This window comes from Phascolarctos cinereus, unplaced genomic scaffold, assembly GCF_003287225.1.
Source record: "Phascolarctos cinereus isolate Bilbo 61053 unplaced genomic scaffold, phaCin_HiC Scaffold_5;HRSCAF=322, whole genome shotgun sequence".
Lineage (NCBI taxonomy): Eukaryota > Metazoa > Chordata > Mammalia > Diprotodontia > Phascolarctidae > Phascolarctos > Phascolarctos cinereus.
In genome coordinates, this window is record NW_027555958.1 from 479,570,954 (window position 1) to 479,591,677 (window position 20,724).

Here is a 20,724-nt window from a genome sequence, read left to right on the forward strand (position 1 = left end):
CCCAGGAGTGGCCCCCGTCCTCAGTCTCCATGACCTGCTCTTTGAGCTCCTCATGAAGCAGGTCCATTAAACATCGGAGGAATTCCCTGGGCGTCCTGGACAAAGACAGAAAGACTCAAGTAGAGAGACAGCCTGGTGGAGAGAATGCAGGGTCAGGTTTCGGGGGAACTGGACTTTTCCACTTACTACCTGTAAGTCACTTTAAGCCACCTGCCTCAGTTTCTTCATCTGTAAAATGGAGATCATGCCCCTAGCAGCTTCCCCACCCCAGACTGTTGTGAGGACCCACTGAGCAGACCTCACAGCTCTGTAGAAATGCCCAGCAGCAGCAGCTTCTGTGGGGCCTGCTCTAAAATCTCTGCCCCTGTGTCACAATCTGTAAGCACTAAAGCAAAACGCGGACTTCCACAAAGCCCCACTCTTGTTCCTCATGATGGCCGGGGGGGGGTATCTGGGGCTCCTGATGGCTAATTTAGCTCTGGCTGCCCTGGAGTACAAGGCGCTCCTGGGGCCAGCCTTACTTAATGGTGCCTGATGTAACATCCCTGTCCAAAGAATGGCTGTACTCCAACCATGCTGATACAGTGCCTGGCACATAGTAGGTGCTTAATAAATGCTGACTAACTGAGACCACCACTTATGCAATAAATAAAACCAGAATTTCAAACACTAGAGACAAAGTGGATGCTCCTCAGTGCATCTGGAAGATCTCTGAACACACATGGATGTGTACAGGTTATCACGTGTATTTCTGCCCTATTTTTCCAAAGGGAGAAAAGGTCACTTCTGGAATGATACAGGAAGGTGGGATCGTACACCTCTTCTTGCCTGGAAAAACTGACAGGTTGAAAAATGTCTTAATTAGTCAAGAAACTCCCCCTTGGCTTGGCTCCACGCCCACCCAAGGGGTCTCATGAGCCCTCCATGCTTCTACTGCCCTGTCTTCTGACACTTACTGACTTGGGGGAAAACATCAAGCTGCCTACTAAGCGCCCGTCCACTTGGTCCTGAAGCCTTGGGCTGTTTCTGCTTCAGGACCACTTTGTATACATAACACCCTGGATCTAAACCTCAGTAAACCCAAAGAATTGTTTCAGTGACCTTGAAAACCAAAGGATTAACTGCAGAGACTCACTGTTTACACTCTTTTCCCACGAGAATACTGCCAAGTAGGCTGTTCTAGGAGGAAGTTAGCCCAAGCTTCTCCTATTACCAGATAAAATTCAGTGACAATGGACTTACCTGTTGGGAGTAACCTCGAAATGCTGGGTTGACAGTTTTAATTCCTTGAAACAAATTAGTTGGAACAACAGACCCAGGCCTGGGGAGGGAAGGAAGACATTCAGAAGTGGGAATATGGTGAAGACTGCCAGTTTCTATCTTAGTAATTTATAAAACGGAGAAGTGAAGAAGAACATATAAATTTATAAGAGCTCCCGGGATGTGCCCAACATTGACCCTCATTCTCTCTTTGTCTAAGGCTGAGAAGGCTCCTGGGTGGGTCTTGGATGAAGCAGGGAAATCTCTTCTTGCATAGAACAGGAGGTCTGGGATAACCCTCCTTTAAAAGTCCTTCAAAAGGACTTTAGCCCAGGCCAAACTCCAACCTCTCACACACCAGACCTCCCTAGACACAGACACCAAAGTGTACCTGGGCACCCAACAACCAAGACATCCATCCTGTGCTGGGGCCCCCTAGGACCCACTGTCTCCATGCTAAAAACTGCAGAAGCACCCCCAAACACCACAGAGAATGTTAATTTGTGGTTTTCTGAGTCACTGGCCGCAGGGCAAGGAAGGATGGTCTTGCTCCCTGAGCCTTCTTTTTCCTCACACCACTAGAGAAAAAAAATAAGAACATATACTTTTGAATAGCAAGATGTGAATGGAACCCTATTTCCTATCTGCGAGTGAAACGTGTGACAGGGCTGAAAGGGACGGCCTTTGCTGCCCTGCTTCACGGCGGCCGTCTGTGGCCCTATGGCTGACGCACACAACCTAAGGACTGGTGGCCAGCACTCTTTGCAGGGCTAGGTCACCATGCTGTCTCGGGGCAGTGTCCCTCTGCCACATCCAGGATGATCCTGCAGGCATTAAGCTTTAAGCTCTGCCTGTGACAGTTTCCAGCAGGAAGCAGGTTTCCTTTGGCAAAGACCTTAGAATTGGCCTGCTCTAGCAGAAGATCTTCTCCCCTGGGAGTCGGGCAGTCTGCAGGCCTGCTCAGGCGGAGGGGAGAGAGAGCTCATGGTCATATTCCCTTCTGAAATCACTGCAGACATGGTGTCTGGGGCATTCTCTATATTCATTGCAGTGGAATCAATTTTTTCTTAAACACACTATTAATTTTCATTTTTTTTAGAGTTCCAAATTCTTCTCCCTCCTCCTCCCCAAAATGGCATGCAATCTGATATAGCTTATACACGTGCAATCATGTTAAACATATTTCCACATTAGTCATGTTGTGAAAGAAGAATCAGGATAAAAGGGAAAAAACCATGAGAAAGAAGAAACAAAAGAGAGAGTGCACAAATAATATGCTTCCATCTGCATTCAGACTCCACAGATCTTTCTCTGGATGTGGACAGTATTTTCAATCACGAGTCTTTTGGAGTTGTCTTAGATCCTTGCATTGCTGAGAAGAGCTAAATCAATCATAGTTGATCATTGCACTACTGTGTACAAGGTTCTGCAGTTTCTGCTCACTTCACTCAGCATCAGTTCATGTAAGCCTTTCCAGGTTTTTCTAAAATCTGCCTGCTTGTCATTTCTTGCAGAACAATAGCATTCCATTACATTCATATATAACTCTTTGGGCATAGTTCCAAACTGATCTCCAGAATAGCTGGGTTAGGAGCCAAGATGGCAGAGTTAAAGCAGTGACTTGCTTGAGCTCTCCCCCCAACCCCTCCAAATACCTATAAAAAATGGCTCTAAACAAATTCTAGAGCAGCAGAACCCACAAAAAGACAGAGTGAAACAAATTCCCAGCCCAAGACAACCTGGATGGTTGACTGGAAAGGTCTGTTGCGCTGGACTGAGAGAGGAGTGCAGTTCAGTGTGGACATGCAGGCAAAGACCAGGCTTCAGGGGACTGAATCATGGTCAGCTGTGGCAGTTTCCAGACTTCTCAACCCACAAATGCCAAAGACAGCTTAGAAGGTCAGTAGGAAAGGTCCATGACCGTGGTGAGAGGGAAGCTTGTTCCCAGCCCCAGTGCTGACGTAGCCCTGGGGCGGCAGCTGCTTCCTGGAGTTCTTGGCCCATAGACGGTGTGGGGGTCAAGCAGCTGATCAGAGGGGGATTACAGGGATCTCTTTGCTGGAGCTGAGGCAGGATTCTCTTGCTTTACTCGTGCCTGGATCTGGGTCACAGTTCTAGGTGGCGGTCCTGGGGTGAGAAGGAGCGCTGGCATGGTGGAGCTTGTAGCAGAAGTGCACAGAGAATCCTCCTCACAGTTCCAAGGCAGAAAAGAGTGCTTGTGGTCACTCATAGACCAGTGCACAGGCCAGGAAAAGAGTAAACACCTTGCCCTTGATCATAGCACCTTGGAAGAATGGAAAATTTACAGGTCCCTAGATGTATCTCTGAAAACAGCTACACAAAACCCCTGAAGCTTGGGACAGTATATTCTCTACACTGGAAGCAGACCCCTACCTTAACAAAGAGTTTAAAACTCAAATAATTGGCTGGGAACATGAGCAAACAGTACAAAAATAGTCAGACCATAGAATCTTTCTTTGGTGACAAAAAAGATCAAAACACACAACCAGAAGAAGACAACAAAGTCAAAGCTCCTACATCCAGAATAGCTGGGTCAGTTCACCACTCCACCAACAATGCATCAGTGTCCCAATTTTCCCACATCTTCTCTACCACAGAAGCATCATTTTTGATGAGATTTGCCCTGAATTAGGAGCTTCCCCTAAGGGCATGTGTGCTTGACAAAATTCCAGCTCCTCCCAGGTGTGCATGTTTGTCCCTTGGGGCCCATGGTCCAATCGTTCTGATTCCATACTCTGTCCCCTGAGCAAGACCATGCCATCATTATTTTTGGATTCCATGCCAAGGCCACAGATTGAAGGGGAATGACCCTCAACAGCTTTGTGGTGGATACCACAGTCATTATGTCTCTCTCTACGCTCTTTACTCAACAAAGAGGGCTCCTTGGCCCCCACACAACCCCCTCTTCTTTCCCTCACAAGCCATGAGACAGTCAAAACTCAAATGGGCCCTCGGTCTACAAGTCCCCTTTATGTTTCTGAATCCATAGGGAAGGGAATGAAGAACAACAGAATTGGTGAGTCAGAGATCTGTGTCTTTTAAAGAAGGCCCTCCTAACTCATTAACAAAGACCTAAGACGGTGTGCTCTAACAAAGGTCAGACCATTAGTTCTTCAAGCAGGAGTGCGGGCCTGAGCCTAGGTCCATCTGCCCAGAGTGAGCAGGACCATCTCCCAGAGAAGGGAGTGTGTGTGAGGAACACAGAGTAACACAACTCATTCAGCAGCCTGGCCCACTCCCCTAGGCCTTCTCTAGGAGTGCCCACCTGTCTCAAAGACTGTCCTGAGAATAAAACGTGCAGGCTGCCATGCAACAAAACCAGGGGCCTCCACAATACACTTAACATCTTTGTGCTAAAAACGCTGGGGACTCAATCAAGTTTTCTTTATGAGAAATGTGTCTTACGTGCATTTGCTTTCTGAGAATTGAGGGCATGGGTACGAAGGGTACAGAGGCTGAAAGAGCTTGGGAACTCCTCCTTTGAAGACCTCAGCTTTCCATGAGCGAGGGATCTCTCCCTGGCTGATCTGCGATCCAGCCACCCCTCTCATCCCTGGCTTTCTGTAAGTCTTGCAGAAGATGGGCCATCTCTGGTCCTCAATATCTGTCAATGGAATGAGGTCCACCTGCTCCCTCTCCCCATCTGACTTCACCAGCTTTCCAGGCCCACACAGTCTTGACGGTCAAGGTTAATAGCATAGCAGGGCCCAATCCCCAATACCACATCATTTCTCTGCCTCTTGGGTCAAGCAAAATGGGAATACTTGCACCTGTTCCATGATTGACAGCCATGTGGGCCATCAGGAGACCACAGATGGCTGTCCGGCAACCTTGAGCCCTGCAGCTCCCCACTGGGACCCAGCCTGCTCGCCTCCAGCTCAATTCACACATCCATGGCCTTGCTCATCATGGGGTGCTCCAAGCTCATTCTCCTGGGAACGACCGTGGATAACTGGCGCAAAGTCCCCTACAAACAGGACCATCTGGAGAAAAGCTGTCCCAGAGAACTCCCCTCCTGGGCCACCCTCTGATGATGCGCCCTCAGGTCACACGGGCTCTCCCAACCCAATCCAAGCTCAGGCATTTGTGCACGGTCCTTTGGCCTTCTGCACCTCGCATCAAGTACACGAGACCACAATGCCACATAGCTGGCCGCTGTCTGGAGGACTCGCTGGAAGTCGCTAACCCCAACTGAGGCCCAGCCGGGGGCATGTGCTCACCCTAGGTGCTGCTGTAAGGGAGGTGCCAGCAAGGCCACCAAAGGCTTCTCTGCGACTGGCAGACAATTTAACCGCTGACTCTGCAAAAACCACATAGGTGAATCACACACAGTCAAGGCAGAAGATGTGCCTGGGTGGAACGGAGGAATCCCCTGTGCTTCCAGCCCACTTACTGAATCCACCATATTGCATGTCAGGGAAACCCAGGGACCACAGACCTGGAGAGAGAGAGGGCAAAGGCCTCCAACTTTACAAAGGGGGAAACTGAGGCCAGGGAGGTGAGCAACCTGCTCCAACCCAGAGCTTTAAGTAGCCTCCAAATCTGTGCTCCTACTGCCCCACATGCAGGGGCCCAGCATGAGCCATGGCCAACAGTGACTGCCCCGGAAGCCTCCTGGAGCCATTGCCCGTGAGCACACACGCCTCGGAAGGGCTCTGCACCATTGCCGCGGTCCTCTGTGAAGCCTGACCAACGGGCCCAGGGGCAGCAACCTGCTGCCAGAGAGAAGACACCTTGGGGAGTGGGACCAGATCCCTCCGGATGACGACGCAGGCCCAGGGGGTCGGTGACCAGCAGAGGGAGGCAAAGCGCTTGTGCTGCCAGCTGGCCTCCCTTCCATTGCCATGCATGCCGCTGCCTCACCCTGTGACAGCCGGAGGAGGACGGGAGGCCCGCGTAAACTCGGCTGGAGCCCATGCTCCAGGCAGCCAGAAGGTGGTCTCCTTGGCCCAGAGAGAGGCAAAACAAGCCTCCAGTGGCCGTCAGGAGACCTACGGCTTGAGTTCAAGCGGCAGAGAAACTGGACGTGGGAAACCCAATGCTTGGTGCAGCTCTCCCCTCCCCCGCCGTTCACACTGACCACGAGCGCGGGTTACCCCCACCAAAGGTCACACTGACCACGAGTGAGAGTTACTCCCCCAAAGGTCACACTGACCACGAGTGAGAGTTACTCCCCCAAAGGTCACACTGACCATGAGTGAGAGTTACTCCCCCAAAGGTCACACTGACGAATGAGTGCAGGCTATCCCGTCCCAGATAGTCGCACTGACCACAAGACACCTCCCAGCCTGATCGCAAACTTGCCTCAAAGGCCATCCTTGCACACTTAACCTAACCCAGGAGACGCAGAAGCCAAGCACGTACCTGCTCTTGTGCCATAGCTCTGTCATCAGCTTGAGATAGCTTTTACAGATGGCTGGCTTCTTCTCTGTTCGGGCCAGTCCTCCGCAATCAAGAAAGAACTGGGTCAGAGGCGGGCTAATTTAAAAGAAAACAGAATGGAGAGAATGGAACAAGAACCTGATCTTGGCCTCTGCACCTGGCTGACCAAGAGGCCCCGCAGGCTCCTCACTCTCCAACACCACCTCCACATCCAGCCGGTTGGCTGCCAGCTCCTGGACAGCATGGGCTGCCTTCCGCCTCTTTCTGGGTCTCCAGCACTTAGCACGGTGCTTGGCACACAGTAGGTGCTCCTGTCTGAGTACAAGCTGATGCCAAAGGTGCTGCTGCCGCCCCCTAAACCAGGGGCCTCCAGACTTTTAAAATCAAGCCCCCCATGACGCTGCAGGCAATGTGCAGATACTCACAGATTTATATACAGGTGCTAGCAATCCACAAGCACTTATGAAGCACCTACTGAGTGCTAGGCCCTAAGGACACAAAAACCCAAGCAATGAGACTGACTCTAATGATTATCTCATGCTGTAAAACTGACAGACTTAAAAACAGAAGTAAAAAAGGAACTAAGATAAAGCTGAAATCCCACTAGACTGTGCAGCCAACAGCAGCCAGAGTTTACTGGGCAGACCTTGGCATCTGTGTAGACATGAGATGGGGGAGACTGAACAGAGCCCATCACCATGGGGGCCTGAACCTGGGCCACGGGAGCAGAGAAAAGGGGTCACATGTGAGGGATGCTGTGGGGGCAGTGAACGGCAAGAGCACGGGCTGGCTTCACACCTGGGTGCCTGAAGGAACGGTGGGTCTGGGGGAGAAGATAATGAGACTGATGATGCAGGCTCCTCTGTGCCTCCCCATACTACACAAAGGACTCAGTCTCACCGAAAAGAACAGAGGGTGCAGGGGCTGGGCTCTTGCCTGCCACAGGGTAAGAGAGGGTGTAAGTGTGTGTGGGTGAGTGCAAGTATGTGTGTGTGACAGAGTGTGAGTGTGTGAATGCAAGTGAATACATATGAAAGTGTGTATGAATATGTGTGTGAGTGAATGTGTGAGTGTGAGAATGTATGTGTCTGTGAGTATGTGTGCAAACGTGTATATGGAAGGGGGGCTGCTGGCTGCCTCGGGCATTCACTGGCCCTGGTGGAGAGGGGAGAGCAGCAGAGTCTGCAGAGCCCCAGGAAGACTGTGGTGGGAGGGAGCAGCATGGAGGAAGGTGGGTGTGTCTGAGGAAGGGGGCACAGCCTGTAATTGGCTGAGCAGGGCCTGGAAGGGGAGAGCTGGGCTCCCGTTCTGGGGACAATGCTTCCCAACTGGTTCACATCACACTGAAGCCAATGTGGGGTGATGTGCCGGCCAATCCAAGGAGAGGGAGCTTAGCCTCGAACCTTAGGGAGTGTGACCTGGCCCAAGAGGGGATCCCCCCATCTCTGCAGAAGGCAGAGAGTGAGCTGAGGGTCTGAGGGAGGTGGCTCCCTAGGAGACGGCACCAAGGAGTGAGGCCCACTCTGCCTGGCCGACTGCTGACCAGGCGTGAGGACGCCAGGACCATCTCTCTCGCAGACCCTGGACAGGGAGCAACCATTGCTGCCACCCCCATGGCCCTGTTCACAAAGTGTCCACCCTGAGTTCTTAATCTGGGGTGCTTCCTTCATAATCCTGTGCATTTAAAGTCAGCATTCAGAGAGGGGGTCCAGGACACTCCAAAAGTGAAAACCCCCCCACCCCAGCTCCTTGAGGGCAGGGACAGTCACAGAGCAGATGCTCGATCGCATGGGACCCCCGTGGCAGAAAGGCGAAGGGGGGGAGGGTGGGTTAGGGTTGTCCCCTGGGCATTCTCTAAGGCATGAGAAGGGGAAGCCCAGGCCTACAAAGACTCAGAAATACAGACAGAGGAAGACACAGAGTCTCTCTTATTCTGCTGGGCAGATGAGAACAGAGGGAGAATTCAGCAAGTCTGTGGAGGACATGACACGTTCATATCTCCACTCACATTCCCAGTGCATGGCCCCTCGTCCCGATGAGGGCTCTCCTCCCACTTCAACCCTGCTTCAAGCCCCAGCCCTGTGACGCTTCCTTTCCTCTCACTATTGCAGATGGGGTGTGGGGAGGGAAGAAGGGAGTCCCAGACGCACACACTCCACTCACCAATTAGAAAGAGCCTGCAAAGCAGCGTTCATATAGCAAGTATTGCCGATGTTTTTCAGACCCGTGAGACCTGTCAAGAAAAAAGAAACATCTCAGATTCAAACAGCAACAAGGCAGTCTCCTATGCTGCCCTCTGAAAGCACGGGGCCCCACACCACAGAGCAGGCAGAATGAGGAGTAGCACCCCAAGAGGGCTCTGGAAAACGGGGACCCACAGGCTGAGGAGAGAAGGAAGGGGGTGGTCAGGGACCCCAGGTGGGAACTGAGATGAACCGTCAGACGGCACCTGAATGCTGAGCTGGACAGAGGTCACCAAGCCCGGTGTGACAACGGTGAGGGCTCAGAGGAACTCATCGGTGGCTACACCCCAAAGATGCGGAGAAATTCTCTGGAGAAATGGGTGGCAAGGAGTGGGAGACCTTCATGGGGAGCTGGTCACTCCCTGGAGGGAAGAGCTGACAAGCCAACGCTCTTTGGGGAAGTGGCCTAGGAGTGAGGGGGCACGTGAGAAAGCCCCCACAGGGCACAGGGGCTGGGAGAACACAGAGGGAGAGAGCTGCAGCTCTGTGTCTTCTGGGCCTGTTTTCCTGCCAAGGAAAGTGACCCTTGGACTGGAAAGGGGAGACTAAAAATGAAAGTCCTGAGATACCATCAAGTCTAAGCCCCTTCTTTTACATACAGAGGAGAAAACGGAGGCAGGGTCTACAGCAGGATTTGAACTCGGGCCTTCCTGACACCAGGCCCAGCGCTCCATCTACAGCCCCACTGACTGCCAAGCACAGGAGGCCTGGCAGTCCTCAGAAGTCCAGGATATTTGACAAAGGTGAACAGGAGAAAAGTAAAAGAATTATTGGTTGTGAGGAGCTGAAGCTAAACCTCAGGGCCTCTGCCCTGGCCAATGCCCAGCACGCTCCAGACACGCTCTGGATGTGGCTGACCTAGATCGCCCGGCGCTCTCTGGGCTCCCTGACTCCTGGCCATTGTCTTCCTCTGGGTGCTCCTGTGAATGTCCGTTGCGTGCACCCAGCTTCCTCCACCTCATCTCCAACAAAGCTCTTCAGCCGCATTTGGGGAAAACAGTTCAATTTACAGGCGAACTGAAGCCCTGAGCGATGTCATAAGGAAGCCGAGGAAAACACAATCAAAAACACTGCAGAGGACGGGAAATGGAAGGATACCAGAAGTGCTGCCCAGATGTGGCCGGCACAGCTCCATGCTGCCCCGCTACCCAAGGCTGGGGAAATCTCCAATTTCAGCAACAACAAACTCAGAGGCCCAAAAAATGGCTGTGTGACCAGGCGCATTCCTCATCAGAGCAGCCCCATCGGGGTCAAGCCCTCAGCAACTGGCCATCTCAAGCCCAGCCAAGCTGGTCAGCGTGTAAATGGGAGAGAATCCACCACACATTAGCCATGGAGCCCGGGCGGCCACCATCTGTGAGAAGCCCAGGCAGCTGCGTCCACTGAGGGACCCGGGTGGCTGTGTCCACAACGACCCTGGGTGGCTGCGTCCACGATGAACCTAGGCAGCCACCCACAAGGAACCTGGGTGGCCACATCTGCAAGGAGCTTGGGCAGCTACCATCTGTGAGGAGCCCAGGTGGCTGAGTCCACACATTCACAAGAACTCTGGACAGCCATGTCTGCAAGGAGCTCAGGAGGCCATGTCCATGAGGAGCTCAGGAGGCTGCATCCACAAGGACCTTGGGCAGCCACCATCTGTGAGGAGCCCAGGTGGCTGCATCTGCTGAGGGACCTGGGCAGCCATGGGCAAAGGCCCGAGGCCACAAAGCCCTTCTCTCATGTCTCCTGGACAACAGAATGGCCGACAGCAGCCTGACAGAGCTCTTGCTGGGCCCAAGACAGATGCCCAGCCCTGCCCCAGTGGCTACACTGCTACATTGTGGTGGGGGAGCCCTAAGTCACCTGGGGACACAGGGAGCAGATACAAAGTAACCAACCACAGCCCCTGAAAGGTCCTAGTTTCTGCCTCCACAGGCTCCCTCCCACACCCGTTTCTCTTCTCCCTTGCAACGTACACGCTTAGTGAAGAGGCTGTGTCTCCTCCTGCGCCCCATATCCTACACCTCCATCAGGACGTGGGAATGACTGGCCGTTTCCTTCATGGAGTTCTTCCACCTTTGGGAGTCCTTTGTCTCAACAGAGTCGCCGATACCGCATCAAGCGTCCTCACTCCATCCGCGGCAGGCCATGCCACCCAGGACGCTCTCAAGTCCCCATGGTTATTTCTGGGGGGCACAACAGTCTTCCATCCCATTCAGGATCTGAACACCCTCTCCTTCTTCTCTCTTCCCTTTAATCTCCACCATCAGCATCAGGAAGACTGTCTGCCCATGGTGCCCCTCCTCCCTTCTCCATTACACTCCACTAATCCCAATCTGATGTCTTTCTTCACTCCTCCTTGGTCTGTTCTGGATCAGAGGGAACTTCACCAGATGCCCACTCACCCCATCTCTTCTTCCATGTTTGTGAACTCTGCTGTCACTGTCTCCTTTTACCTTCTCTTCTCCCTCTTCAGACCCTCAGAACAGAACCAGCCCAGCCCTAGGGCCTCAGTTTTTCTTATACCCTCAGAAGACATTAAGGTTCTCCTCTGTTAGAAAGCTAGCGCTCCATCCCTCTATAACCCCTTCTAAAATTGCTCAAACACATTTCCCTCTTCAGGTTTCTTTTGTCTCGTGTCTGCATCTCAAAATCCCTACTTAGCTCCAGTGTCTTCATCAGAAATGTTTGGAAGTCCTCTATTTCATTAAAAATCCACTTCTGCCTGTTGGCAGATGAATCATGCTTCATGTCAAGGATTCCAGCACCCCAACACCTGTATTCTAGGCCACGCTGGTCCCTGATGCCTCCCCCCCCCGCCCAGGGGCTCTCTTTGCAGGACGTCAGCTCTGCCAGCCTCCTGCAGCAAGCCCAGCTCATTGCCCATGGCTCTTGGTACAGTCCTGATCGAGCAGGGACTTGTCTATGCAGACAGCTACAGAAGCCAGCAAACCCCAGGGCGGGAACCTAAGCTGTGGGCCAGTGGGATCGGTTAAAGGAAACGGGGCCACACACTAATGGCATCTAGACACTAATGTATTTTTATTTATTTGTTAACTATTTCCCAGATGACCTTTTCCTCTGGCTCCGTGCTTGACTCCTCTGCCGAGGGCCGTGCAGCATTCGCGTGACGGCCCAGTTTTTTGCCAGCTGGGCCCCTCCCACCCAGCCACTCCACCACAGAGCGGTGAACAGCTCTTTTCCCTTTCAAAAACGGCCAGAACTCCCTCAGAGACAGGAGAGGAGCTGTGCCAGCGCGTTCTGAATTACCTCTTGCCTTTAGCTCATCCTCTTCCTCCACGTCTCTGTCCAGATCATCCAAGACTGTGGCCAGAGGAGTCTTGAGGGTGGGGTGAGGCACCTTGAAGTCCTTGCTCCGAGAAAACCAAGAAGAAACACACATTAGATCTTACCTGACGTCAGCGGCCATGACAGACCGCACACCCCAAGCCCAGCAGGGGTCCCCCGATATTCCGGAAGGGCCTCATCCGATGAGACGACAGCGCAAAGGAAGCTCGACCCAATGGGGATGAGGTCAAAGGGGATGGGCTGCGTGACTGCTGCCCAAGGTCACAGAGGGTCGTAGCCAGGCAACTCCCAGAGACCACCTGCTAAGTCCCAGAGTAATTGGGGTAGGACAGAGGGGTCACACTAACAAATCCACGGACTCCTGAGATGCAAACCTGATCGTAGTAGGAAGATGCCCTGGTGAGACAGGCAAAACCCCTGGGGACTGCCTTGGAACAAAGGGAGGGGGAGGGGAAGGGGAAGAGGTAGTGGGCTCCAGGACACCTGGGAAGGACTCCAACAACTAGAGAACTTGACCCTCAATGCTGTGAGACCCCACGAACGTCACCAGGCCTTGCTCTCTCCCACGGTAATACATATGGGGCACCTTCATACTCAGAGGAGACCCCAAAACCACGAGAACCCTACTTGGCAGTCCTCCTGTTCAGGCACGCCAACAAGCATCTGTGGAGCACTGACTATCCAGCAGGCCCTGCTCTCCAGGAGGGGGCTCATGGCCCAAAAAGCAGGATTTCAATGGTTGGTGACGCTTCAGATGAGTACTGGGCCAGGGCTAGAGCAAAGGGAGGCATGGGTTCCAATCCAGCCTCCATGAATTCTTACTAACTGCAGTGCCCTAGCCGATCACTCTGGGCCTCAGTTTCCTCCTCTGTAAAATGGAGACACTATCTGAAGTACTCATCTCACAGAGGGGGTGTGAGGACTAAGGGAGAATGCATACCAAGTGTGACCTTGAGGTCATTCCAAAAAGCTTCCTAGTGCATGAAACGTGAGCCCTGTCCGTGGTTCTCCAGACAGACAGTATGTGCTGACTCCTGGGCCAGACACGGAGGTGAAGACTGTGGGGACACCCAAGTGCTCTTTCATAACCGAGTGACCCAGACGTCTGAGAGCGCTCATCTGGGGGCCACGTCGCCAAGGACTCTCAGAAACCGACCTTCCCCTCATCATCTGATAGACTACATCTAGGAACCGAGCATGAGGCCCGTCAGCAGCAGAGCTGGGAGGAAAAACCAGGTCCCATGACTCCACATCCAGGGCAAAGGGAAGGAGTGAAAAAGCTCTTACTGTGTGCGAGCACTCTGCATAGCACCAGGGCTCTGCACAACACCAACCATGCAGTCTGACTGAGTTAATGAAACCCTCCCAAAACGCCTCCTGCCTTTCTGGCTACAACAGAACTCTGAGACACAAGGCTGGTTGGTGGGCGGCCACATTTCCCCATCCCGCAGCCGTTGTGGGCAGAATCTCTGTGCCCTCTCTAGCCCATGAGACGGCTGGGGCTCAGCTACCAGAGGAAACATAGGAAGGACTCGAATTAAAAAGCCTTTTTCTCCTAGATGTGGGGGTCTAATGATAACATGTTCTTAGAAGCACCTGCCAGTTATTTCTGTGGGGGAAAAACAAAGAACCTTTGAGCTCATGCAGCCTCGGGAGGTGGGCACCACAATGAGGCCAGGATGAAGTGCCCTATGCCAAGGGAGAGTCTGCCTGCCCACCCTTAGGGTATGGAGCCCCCCCAGTTTCTCAGTCCTCATTCTCCTTGACCCTCTGACACTGTCCAAGAGGTGCTACCAGGCCCACAGCAGGGAAGACCCAAGTCCAAATCCGGCCTCCACCACTTCCCAGCCCCCTCAGGATCCCGGCTGGCCCAGTGACCGATGCATAGCAGGCCTTCTACAAAGGCTTGTTCCTTGCCTTCCCTTCCCCCATCAGAGGGTGAGCTCCTGGTCCCATGAAGTTAAACGAAGACAAGCTGGCACACACACCCCCACCACCACACGGTGGCGCTGTCCGCACACATGACCCAGGCATTCGCAGGGGGCCTCTGCCCCACTCCGGGCACAGCCCCTCCGTGGCCACAGAGCAGGCAGCATCCTGCCTTCACCTCCCATGTTTCTCTAAGCGACCACACCTACAAGGACTATTTCTTGGGCCCACCTGGACGCTGCTTTCTGGGGCCGCAGGCTGTGGCCTCGTCGTCTGCGGCAGGGACACGGGCGCCCCAAACTTCCTCTCCAGGAAGACTTCTTTGGTGCAGGCATAACACCAAACCCGCAGGGTGGTGAGGTTCACGGTGAGGTAGTGCTTCGTCTTCTGCAGAATTCAGGGCAGAAACGCGATTAGGGACGGCAAAGCATCGGCGCCCCGCCTCTGGGGTCCCATCACGTACTAGAAACTCGTCAGCCCCTTCCAGGCCTCACATCACGGACCGAACCTCCTAACCAGTCACTGGGGGTAACTTGGGGGGCATCGGGGATCATCCAGGGGAGACAAAAGGCCGTCCCCCCAGCTACCTTGGCTAGGACCTCCCTGGGGACCACGAGGTATGGAGGGACCTCGCAGGCACTCCCAGAAATTTAAGCAGGTGGAGGGATACCAAGGCAGAGAGGGGGAGGCCAAGGATCACAGCGTGGTACCAGAAAGGCTAAGCCAACCAGGAGTAGGTGGACATTGGCCCTTTCCTCTCCAGGTGGCTCAGTGGATAGAAGGCCAGCCTGGAGTCAGCAAGACTCGAGTTCAAACCTAGCCTCAGACTGACTAGCTAGGCGCCCCTGTCTGCCTCAGTTTCCCCAACTGTAAAATGGGGATAACAACAGCCCTCACCTTGCAGTGTTGTCATGAGGATGGAAGGAGGCATTTGCAAAACAAGTTTCATGTAGGGCCTGGCACAGAACAGGCCTCCCCCTACCTTCCCCTTTCCCAACCCTGCTCACTCACACATTCCAGGGCTGCCAAATGCCTCTAAGAGAATTATTAGCAAGAGCACACATTATTAGCAAGAGTGACCCTTCACATGTTCACCTCTCACTAGATCCTCCCAACAACCCGCAGACAGCAGTGTGATCGTCATTCCCATGTTACCGAGGGAATGATGCGAACTGACCTCAGGTCATTGTGATGCCAAGCTTAGCAATCTGAGATCCCCACCAAGGATCAGAGAGAAATTCCTCTGCCGAGCCCTGAAAACTCGTCACGTGCACATGCACACGTGCTAGCCTATTCACATCTCTCTCCGTGCAGCTAGGAATGCTCTCTCCTGACGTCCCACCCCAAGCATTCCTGACTTTTGTCAGAGAGCTCCCATGGCACCTTCTGCACTGGCCACCCAGGAGCGAGGGCCTTCCTGGCTGGTGGAGGCAAACTCAAGGACAGCAGGGCCTGCTTGCTCTTTGCTTGTACCCCGGCACTTTGCAAGGGGCCTGGCACACATGAAGCATCCGGTACCTTCTGACCCAGTAGGAACAGAAGCAGAGAAGCCTTGACTCATCAAGGTTGCAGACTGGCCATATGTGGGGTGTAGTGACCAGAGGGGAGGGGGGCTTCCGGCTTGCTTGGGCTCGGGTGTCCTGAGCTGCTGGAGGTTCAGACGGTCCTGCCTCTGCACTAAGCCCAGCCCCAAGGTGGTGAGGCCTAGCGGTGAGAGGCCACCAAGCAGCCCAAGGAGGGCCTGGGCTGGAAACAGAGCAGGAGAGAGCAAGGGAGGGGACAGAGGGAGGAATCAGGGACCTCACCGTAGCCTGCTGCCTACATGTGAAGGGAGTGAGGATGAACCACAGGGTCTAGGAATCGGGCAGGAGTGGTGAAAGCTTGGAGGAACAATGCCCTAAGACTAGGAACGGACCTCTGGTAGGGCCCCCTGGGAGAAACACCGCACCCAGACTCTGGAGGCCTCCCTGGTTCTGTCCCTTCCCAGACACGAGCTGATGCCCACGGCTGGAGGCCAGGGCTACTGAGAGGTCCTTCCTTGGTTGCCCCTCAGGGCTCCTGACAATGTAAGTTCTAGTTAAGTCATAAAAGCTCCCCTTAAAATGAACACAAAAAGGCCAAAGTTCCAACGTAAAGATGGAACATTACACAGATTAGACAAAGTCTATGAAAAAATTAAGCTTCTCTTGGGAAACTTAGGAAAATCTCATTTACAGCAACAGCTTCTGCTGCCAACTCAAAGCCATGAAATCCAAATCTGTGAGCTCCCCCCACCAGCCCCCAACAATGCCCTTCTTCTTTGGGGCCTCACAGGAATTCCCTGATCACTTAAGCTCTTTGGGGGCAACAAAGCACTGACCAAAGGTCTTCTGTAATTCCTGGGGACTAATCCGTGACCCCAAATCCCTGCCACGTGAACAATCGCTGAAAAAGCAGGCAGTCTATAAACCGCTAACCCTCTGTCCTGGCCTTGGGGCAAATCGGAGGCACTGGGCACAGCACCTGCCCCAAGAGAAATCTCTCAGGGAAGAGTCGCCCTGAGCCGTCTGAGGCGAGTACCAGTGCGTGGTCATTCAGGCCAAGGCATGGGGCCGAGGTCTTCTGACAAGGAGGCACCTCTGCCCCCTCAGGCCAGGATGAGGCATGGAGGAGGGAGGGGGTCACAGAAGCATAAAGAACTGAGCACACGGACCCCAAGAAAGAGGCCGGAGTAGAAATGTGGTCACACCTAGGTGTCTAGTGTGAAGATGACATGAGTGACCCTGCCCGCTAGAGCAGAATGGGGGAGGACTGGGGAGAGCATGGGCCTCGGCATCAAAAAAACCAGCCTGCACCCCCAAGCCTTCGCAGCTATCTGACTTGCTCTGGATCCCAGAGACACCAGTCTGCTTCTACTCCACCAGGGAGCTCTAGGATGCAGCTGGTTTCCCATCAATAGGCATCTCTCTGCCAAGATGTGGCAGACAGATGGGATGCCCGTACATGAAGGAGCCTCACACAAGTCAGCTTGCCCTCAGAACCTTCTTAAATCCTTACCTCATGATTCATCTGTTTCCCACACTAATGGGATGATAACCCTGCAAACATCCATCGCTCAACTGAAAATCCAAACATTCTCGAACTCACAGCTGATGATGACAGTGGCTTTCACACCCATGCTCACGCTTTAATAAGAAATGTTCATCTGTAAAGGGGGTTGCACGTACCTGAGAGTGAATAGTGCTATGGTCTACGTAGGATTCGCCACAGCCAACGTACGCACATCGGTTCTGTAGAGAAACAGAAAGCACACAAGTCACTTTATAGCCAAACTCTCCCCACATCGGATCCCCCCAGCTCTTCACTGAAAGGTGGTCTTCAGATAAAGAAAAATGTCAGAGATTCTAGCTAAAAAGTATCCAGTCTCCAAATCAGCAAAGCACGCTGATGAGTGTTTCACTATTAAGACAAATGGATAAAAGCCACAGAGCACCCTCCCACACATTCATTCCAAACTCTTTCTAGACACACATACATACATACACACATACATACAGATATATAAGGTTAGAGTCAGAGGTATATACATATACATGTGTGTGTGTGTAGATATCTATCTATCTATCTATCTACACACACACACACATACATACACACATACATACAGATATATAAGGTTAGAGTCAGAGGTATATACATATACATGTGTTTACATATATGTGTGTATATATACACACACATACACACAGATATATAAGGTTAGAGTCAGAGGAATATACATATACGTGTGTGTGTATATATATATGTATATATATATACACACACACATACATACAGATATATAAGGTTAGAGTCAGAGGTATATACATATATATGTGTTTACATATATGTGTGTATATACACACACATACATACACACATACATACAGATATATAAGGTTAGAGTCAGAGGTACATACATATACATGTACATATATATGGACACACATACATACACACAGACATACAGATATATAAGGTTAGAGTCAGAGGTATATACATATACATGTACGTACACACACACACACACGCATATACGTAGGGGCATACATTTTATATTTATCTATCTGTGTACATGTTCTTCCCTTCTTCCCCCCCTCCCCCCACAAGATGTAAACTCCTTGACTGCAGGAACCGTTTCGTTTTGCCTGGTCGGGGGGAGCAGGCTGCGACACAGTCAATGAGGAGCATCAAAGGGAAACAGGAAAGAAAGAATACATGCACAATATATTTAAAGCAAACATTTAAATTACTACACATACATTTGCCTTTACAAGTTAATTTTTGAGCTAGAATCATCTTTATAAAATTCTGTCCAAAATATCTTACACGAACATATAAACACTTGAACAGATGAGTAATTACAAACTTAGTTAGGCTTCTCAAGAAAACACTCAGACGGGGTCGTCCACATACCTCTAGACAGGCCCAGAGATTCGGTCCTCTGACTTTACAGTCCTGACAAGTGCCCTGTGAACAGAGACAGCCTTTTAGGAAACATTTCACAGCCACCTTTGTTCCTAACAAAATTTCCTAAGAGTAAACAGATCCAGTTAAGCCAAACAGGACCAGAAGATGCAGGCAGTGCCAGGAGATCTGAGCGTGAGCCCCAGCTGCCAGGCACACAGCCCTGAGCAGGGGATTCGTCCTCCTTTGGGCCTGTCAAGGTATTAGGAGATGCCCTGTTTGCCAGGGCTAGGCCCAGCAATCAGGCCATGCCCAGAGCTTGGCAGAACAGCCATCCTCTATGCTCCCCCTCTGGCTAAATCACAGAACTGCTGTATTGCTCTGACCGGCACCAGGAGTTCTCTGAGCTTAGACACGTTCTGGTCATGAAGCTCTGCCATGAATCGAACTTGTGTCATTGTGGCTCCGGCTCCCTGTGCAGCCCTTGGTATAAGCATCAAGATGTTCCTGCACTGCCTCAGGCCAGGCCCTGGCCACCCACGGGTTAGAGGCTACTGCAGTCTGGCTCACAGGCCCAGTTCTCTGGCTCACAAAATAAAAGCACTGACTAAGCCAGAAGAGGAAAAAAAGGGAGTTACGTTCAGAGTCAGAGGATCCAAGTGAAAATCCTGGCCTATTTCTTCCTCTTTCAACCCGACGGCTAGACTAAATCACCTCTGCTACAATCTTTGGATTAAATAATTTCTAAAATCCTTTCAGACCAACAAATGTACAAGGCTTGGTCACAGACACACTGCATCTGTAGTGATTTCCATCGTTTCTCAGCCTCAGGCCTCCCACCCAGCCTGCTCTGTGCCCTCTTGTGGGGACACAGTGCCATGGAAGGGCCCATCTTCTAATCCCACTGTGGGCCAGCAGCCAGGGGAGATGCCCTTCCAACGTCAGGACAGGGATGGATTAAACTCAAATTCTCCAAGTCAAGCGACAGCGAAAATCAGGCCCTTCCTCTGCCTCGGTTTCCATTTTTAGCACCTACTGGAGTCACCAATAGCCCACGTTCATGATCGGTTTTCTTTAACCTACCTCTTCTGGTACCCTGAGGTGTAACAACGATCGCTAGCACTTAGTAAGCACCTACTGTGTGTCAGGCACGATTCTCATCTCATTCAATCCCCACAATCATGCTGGGAGGGAGGCACCATCATGATGCCCATTCTACAGCTGAGGAAGCTACGGCCCCTAGCTGCCGATGAGGTCACGTCATAAGTTAAAGTTTTCAAAATGCTTTCCTGGCAATAGTCCCTAGGGTAATGCAGCCTGGCACTGGCAGACTCCCTGGAGGCTGCTCCCACTCAACAGAGGAGGACACAGTGTCTCAAAGCGCTTCATGCAGTTCAGGCGTCAGAGCTCGGTCTGACAGGCCCCTCGGTCATGGGTTCCTTCCATGATGCCACCCTCAGGCCTGCTGGTTCCCACCTCATCCTGCCACTCACTAAACTCAGGGCCCCGTACTCCAAGAGCATCCGCAGCCCCTCCAAGGCGCCCCCAGAGCATCCCGTGGTGGATACGCTCAGGAGACATCTGAGCTGCCCTTCACCCCTCCCCCACTGTCTCCGTGACCCCCTGTGAGGTGGACAGAATGACCACCTACCTCGTCTCCAGCCACCCCCCTTAGGCCACCACACTGGCTTCCAGAGCCATCGGCATACACTGAGGTCTGAGGGTCCCTGCAGGGCCTCCTCCTAAGGAAGCTCACTCACAGAGGCAGCCTTGGGTCGAGATCTCTCGGGAGACCTCATCCCCCTCCCCTGTTACCTCTCAGTTCCTAAGAGGGCCAGAGTCTTGTGCACGAAGGGGATTCCAACGGGCCTCCCCTCTTCCCTCGCCTTTATAAAAATGTTAGTGAATCAGACCAATCTGCATACACATATGTGCATGCACAAACAGTCCATTTTTCTTTTACTTATCAATTATAATTCTATAATCCGAACTAATTCTCTTTCCACCACAGGCCAGTGCCAAGACCACCTCATGGCCTCTGGACCACCCCTCTGTCCCCGCATCATACAACGCCAGTGTCAGACATGGTTTAAACCACAGAGTGAGGACAAAGCCAGAGCACACATCCCCATACTGAAGTCAAATGACGTTCAGTAAAGTATACGTATCTGAT

At 52.3% G+C, this 20,724-nt stretch overlaps 1 protein-coding gene across 1 annotated transcript in view; it reads right to left on the minus strand.

The window, feature by feature from the left end:
* USP33 (ubiquitin specific peptidase 33) overlaps nucleotides 1-20,724 on the minus strand; it is a 52,769-nt gene that overhangs the window by 16,794 nt on the left and 15,251 nt on the right. Inside the window, 9 exon segments of the mRNA XM_078155807.1 lie at nucleotides 2-114; nucleotides 819-837; nucleotides 1,243-1,321; nucleotides 6,646-6,759; nucleotides 8,827-8,896; nucleotides 12,159-12,258; nucleotides 14,358-14,513; nucleotides 17,333-17,395; nucleotides 18,561-18,614. Coding sequence (XP_078011933.1) covers nucleotides 2-114; nucleotides 819-837; nucleotides 1,243-1,321; nucleotides 6,646-6,759; nucleotides 8,827-8,896; nucleotides 12,159-12,258; nucleotides 14,358-14,513; nucleotides 17,333-17,395; nucleotides 18,561-18,614 — 768 coding nt within the window.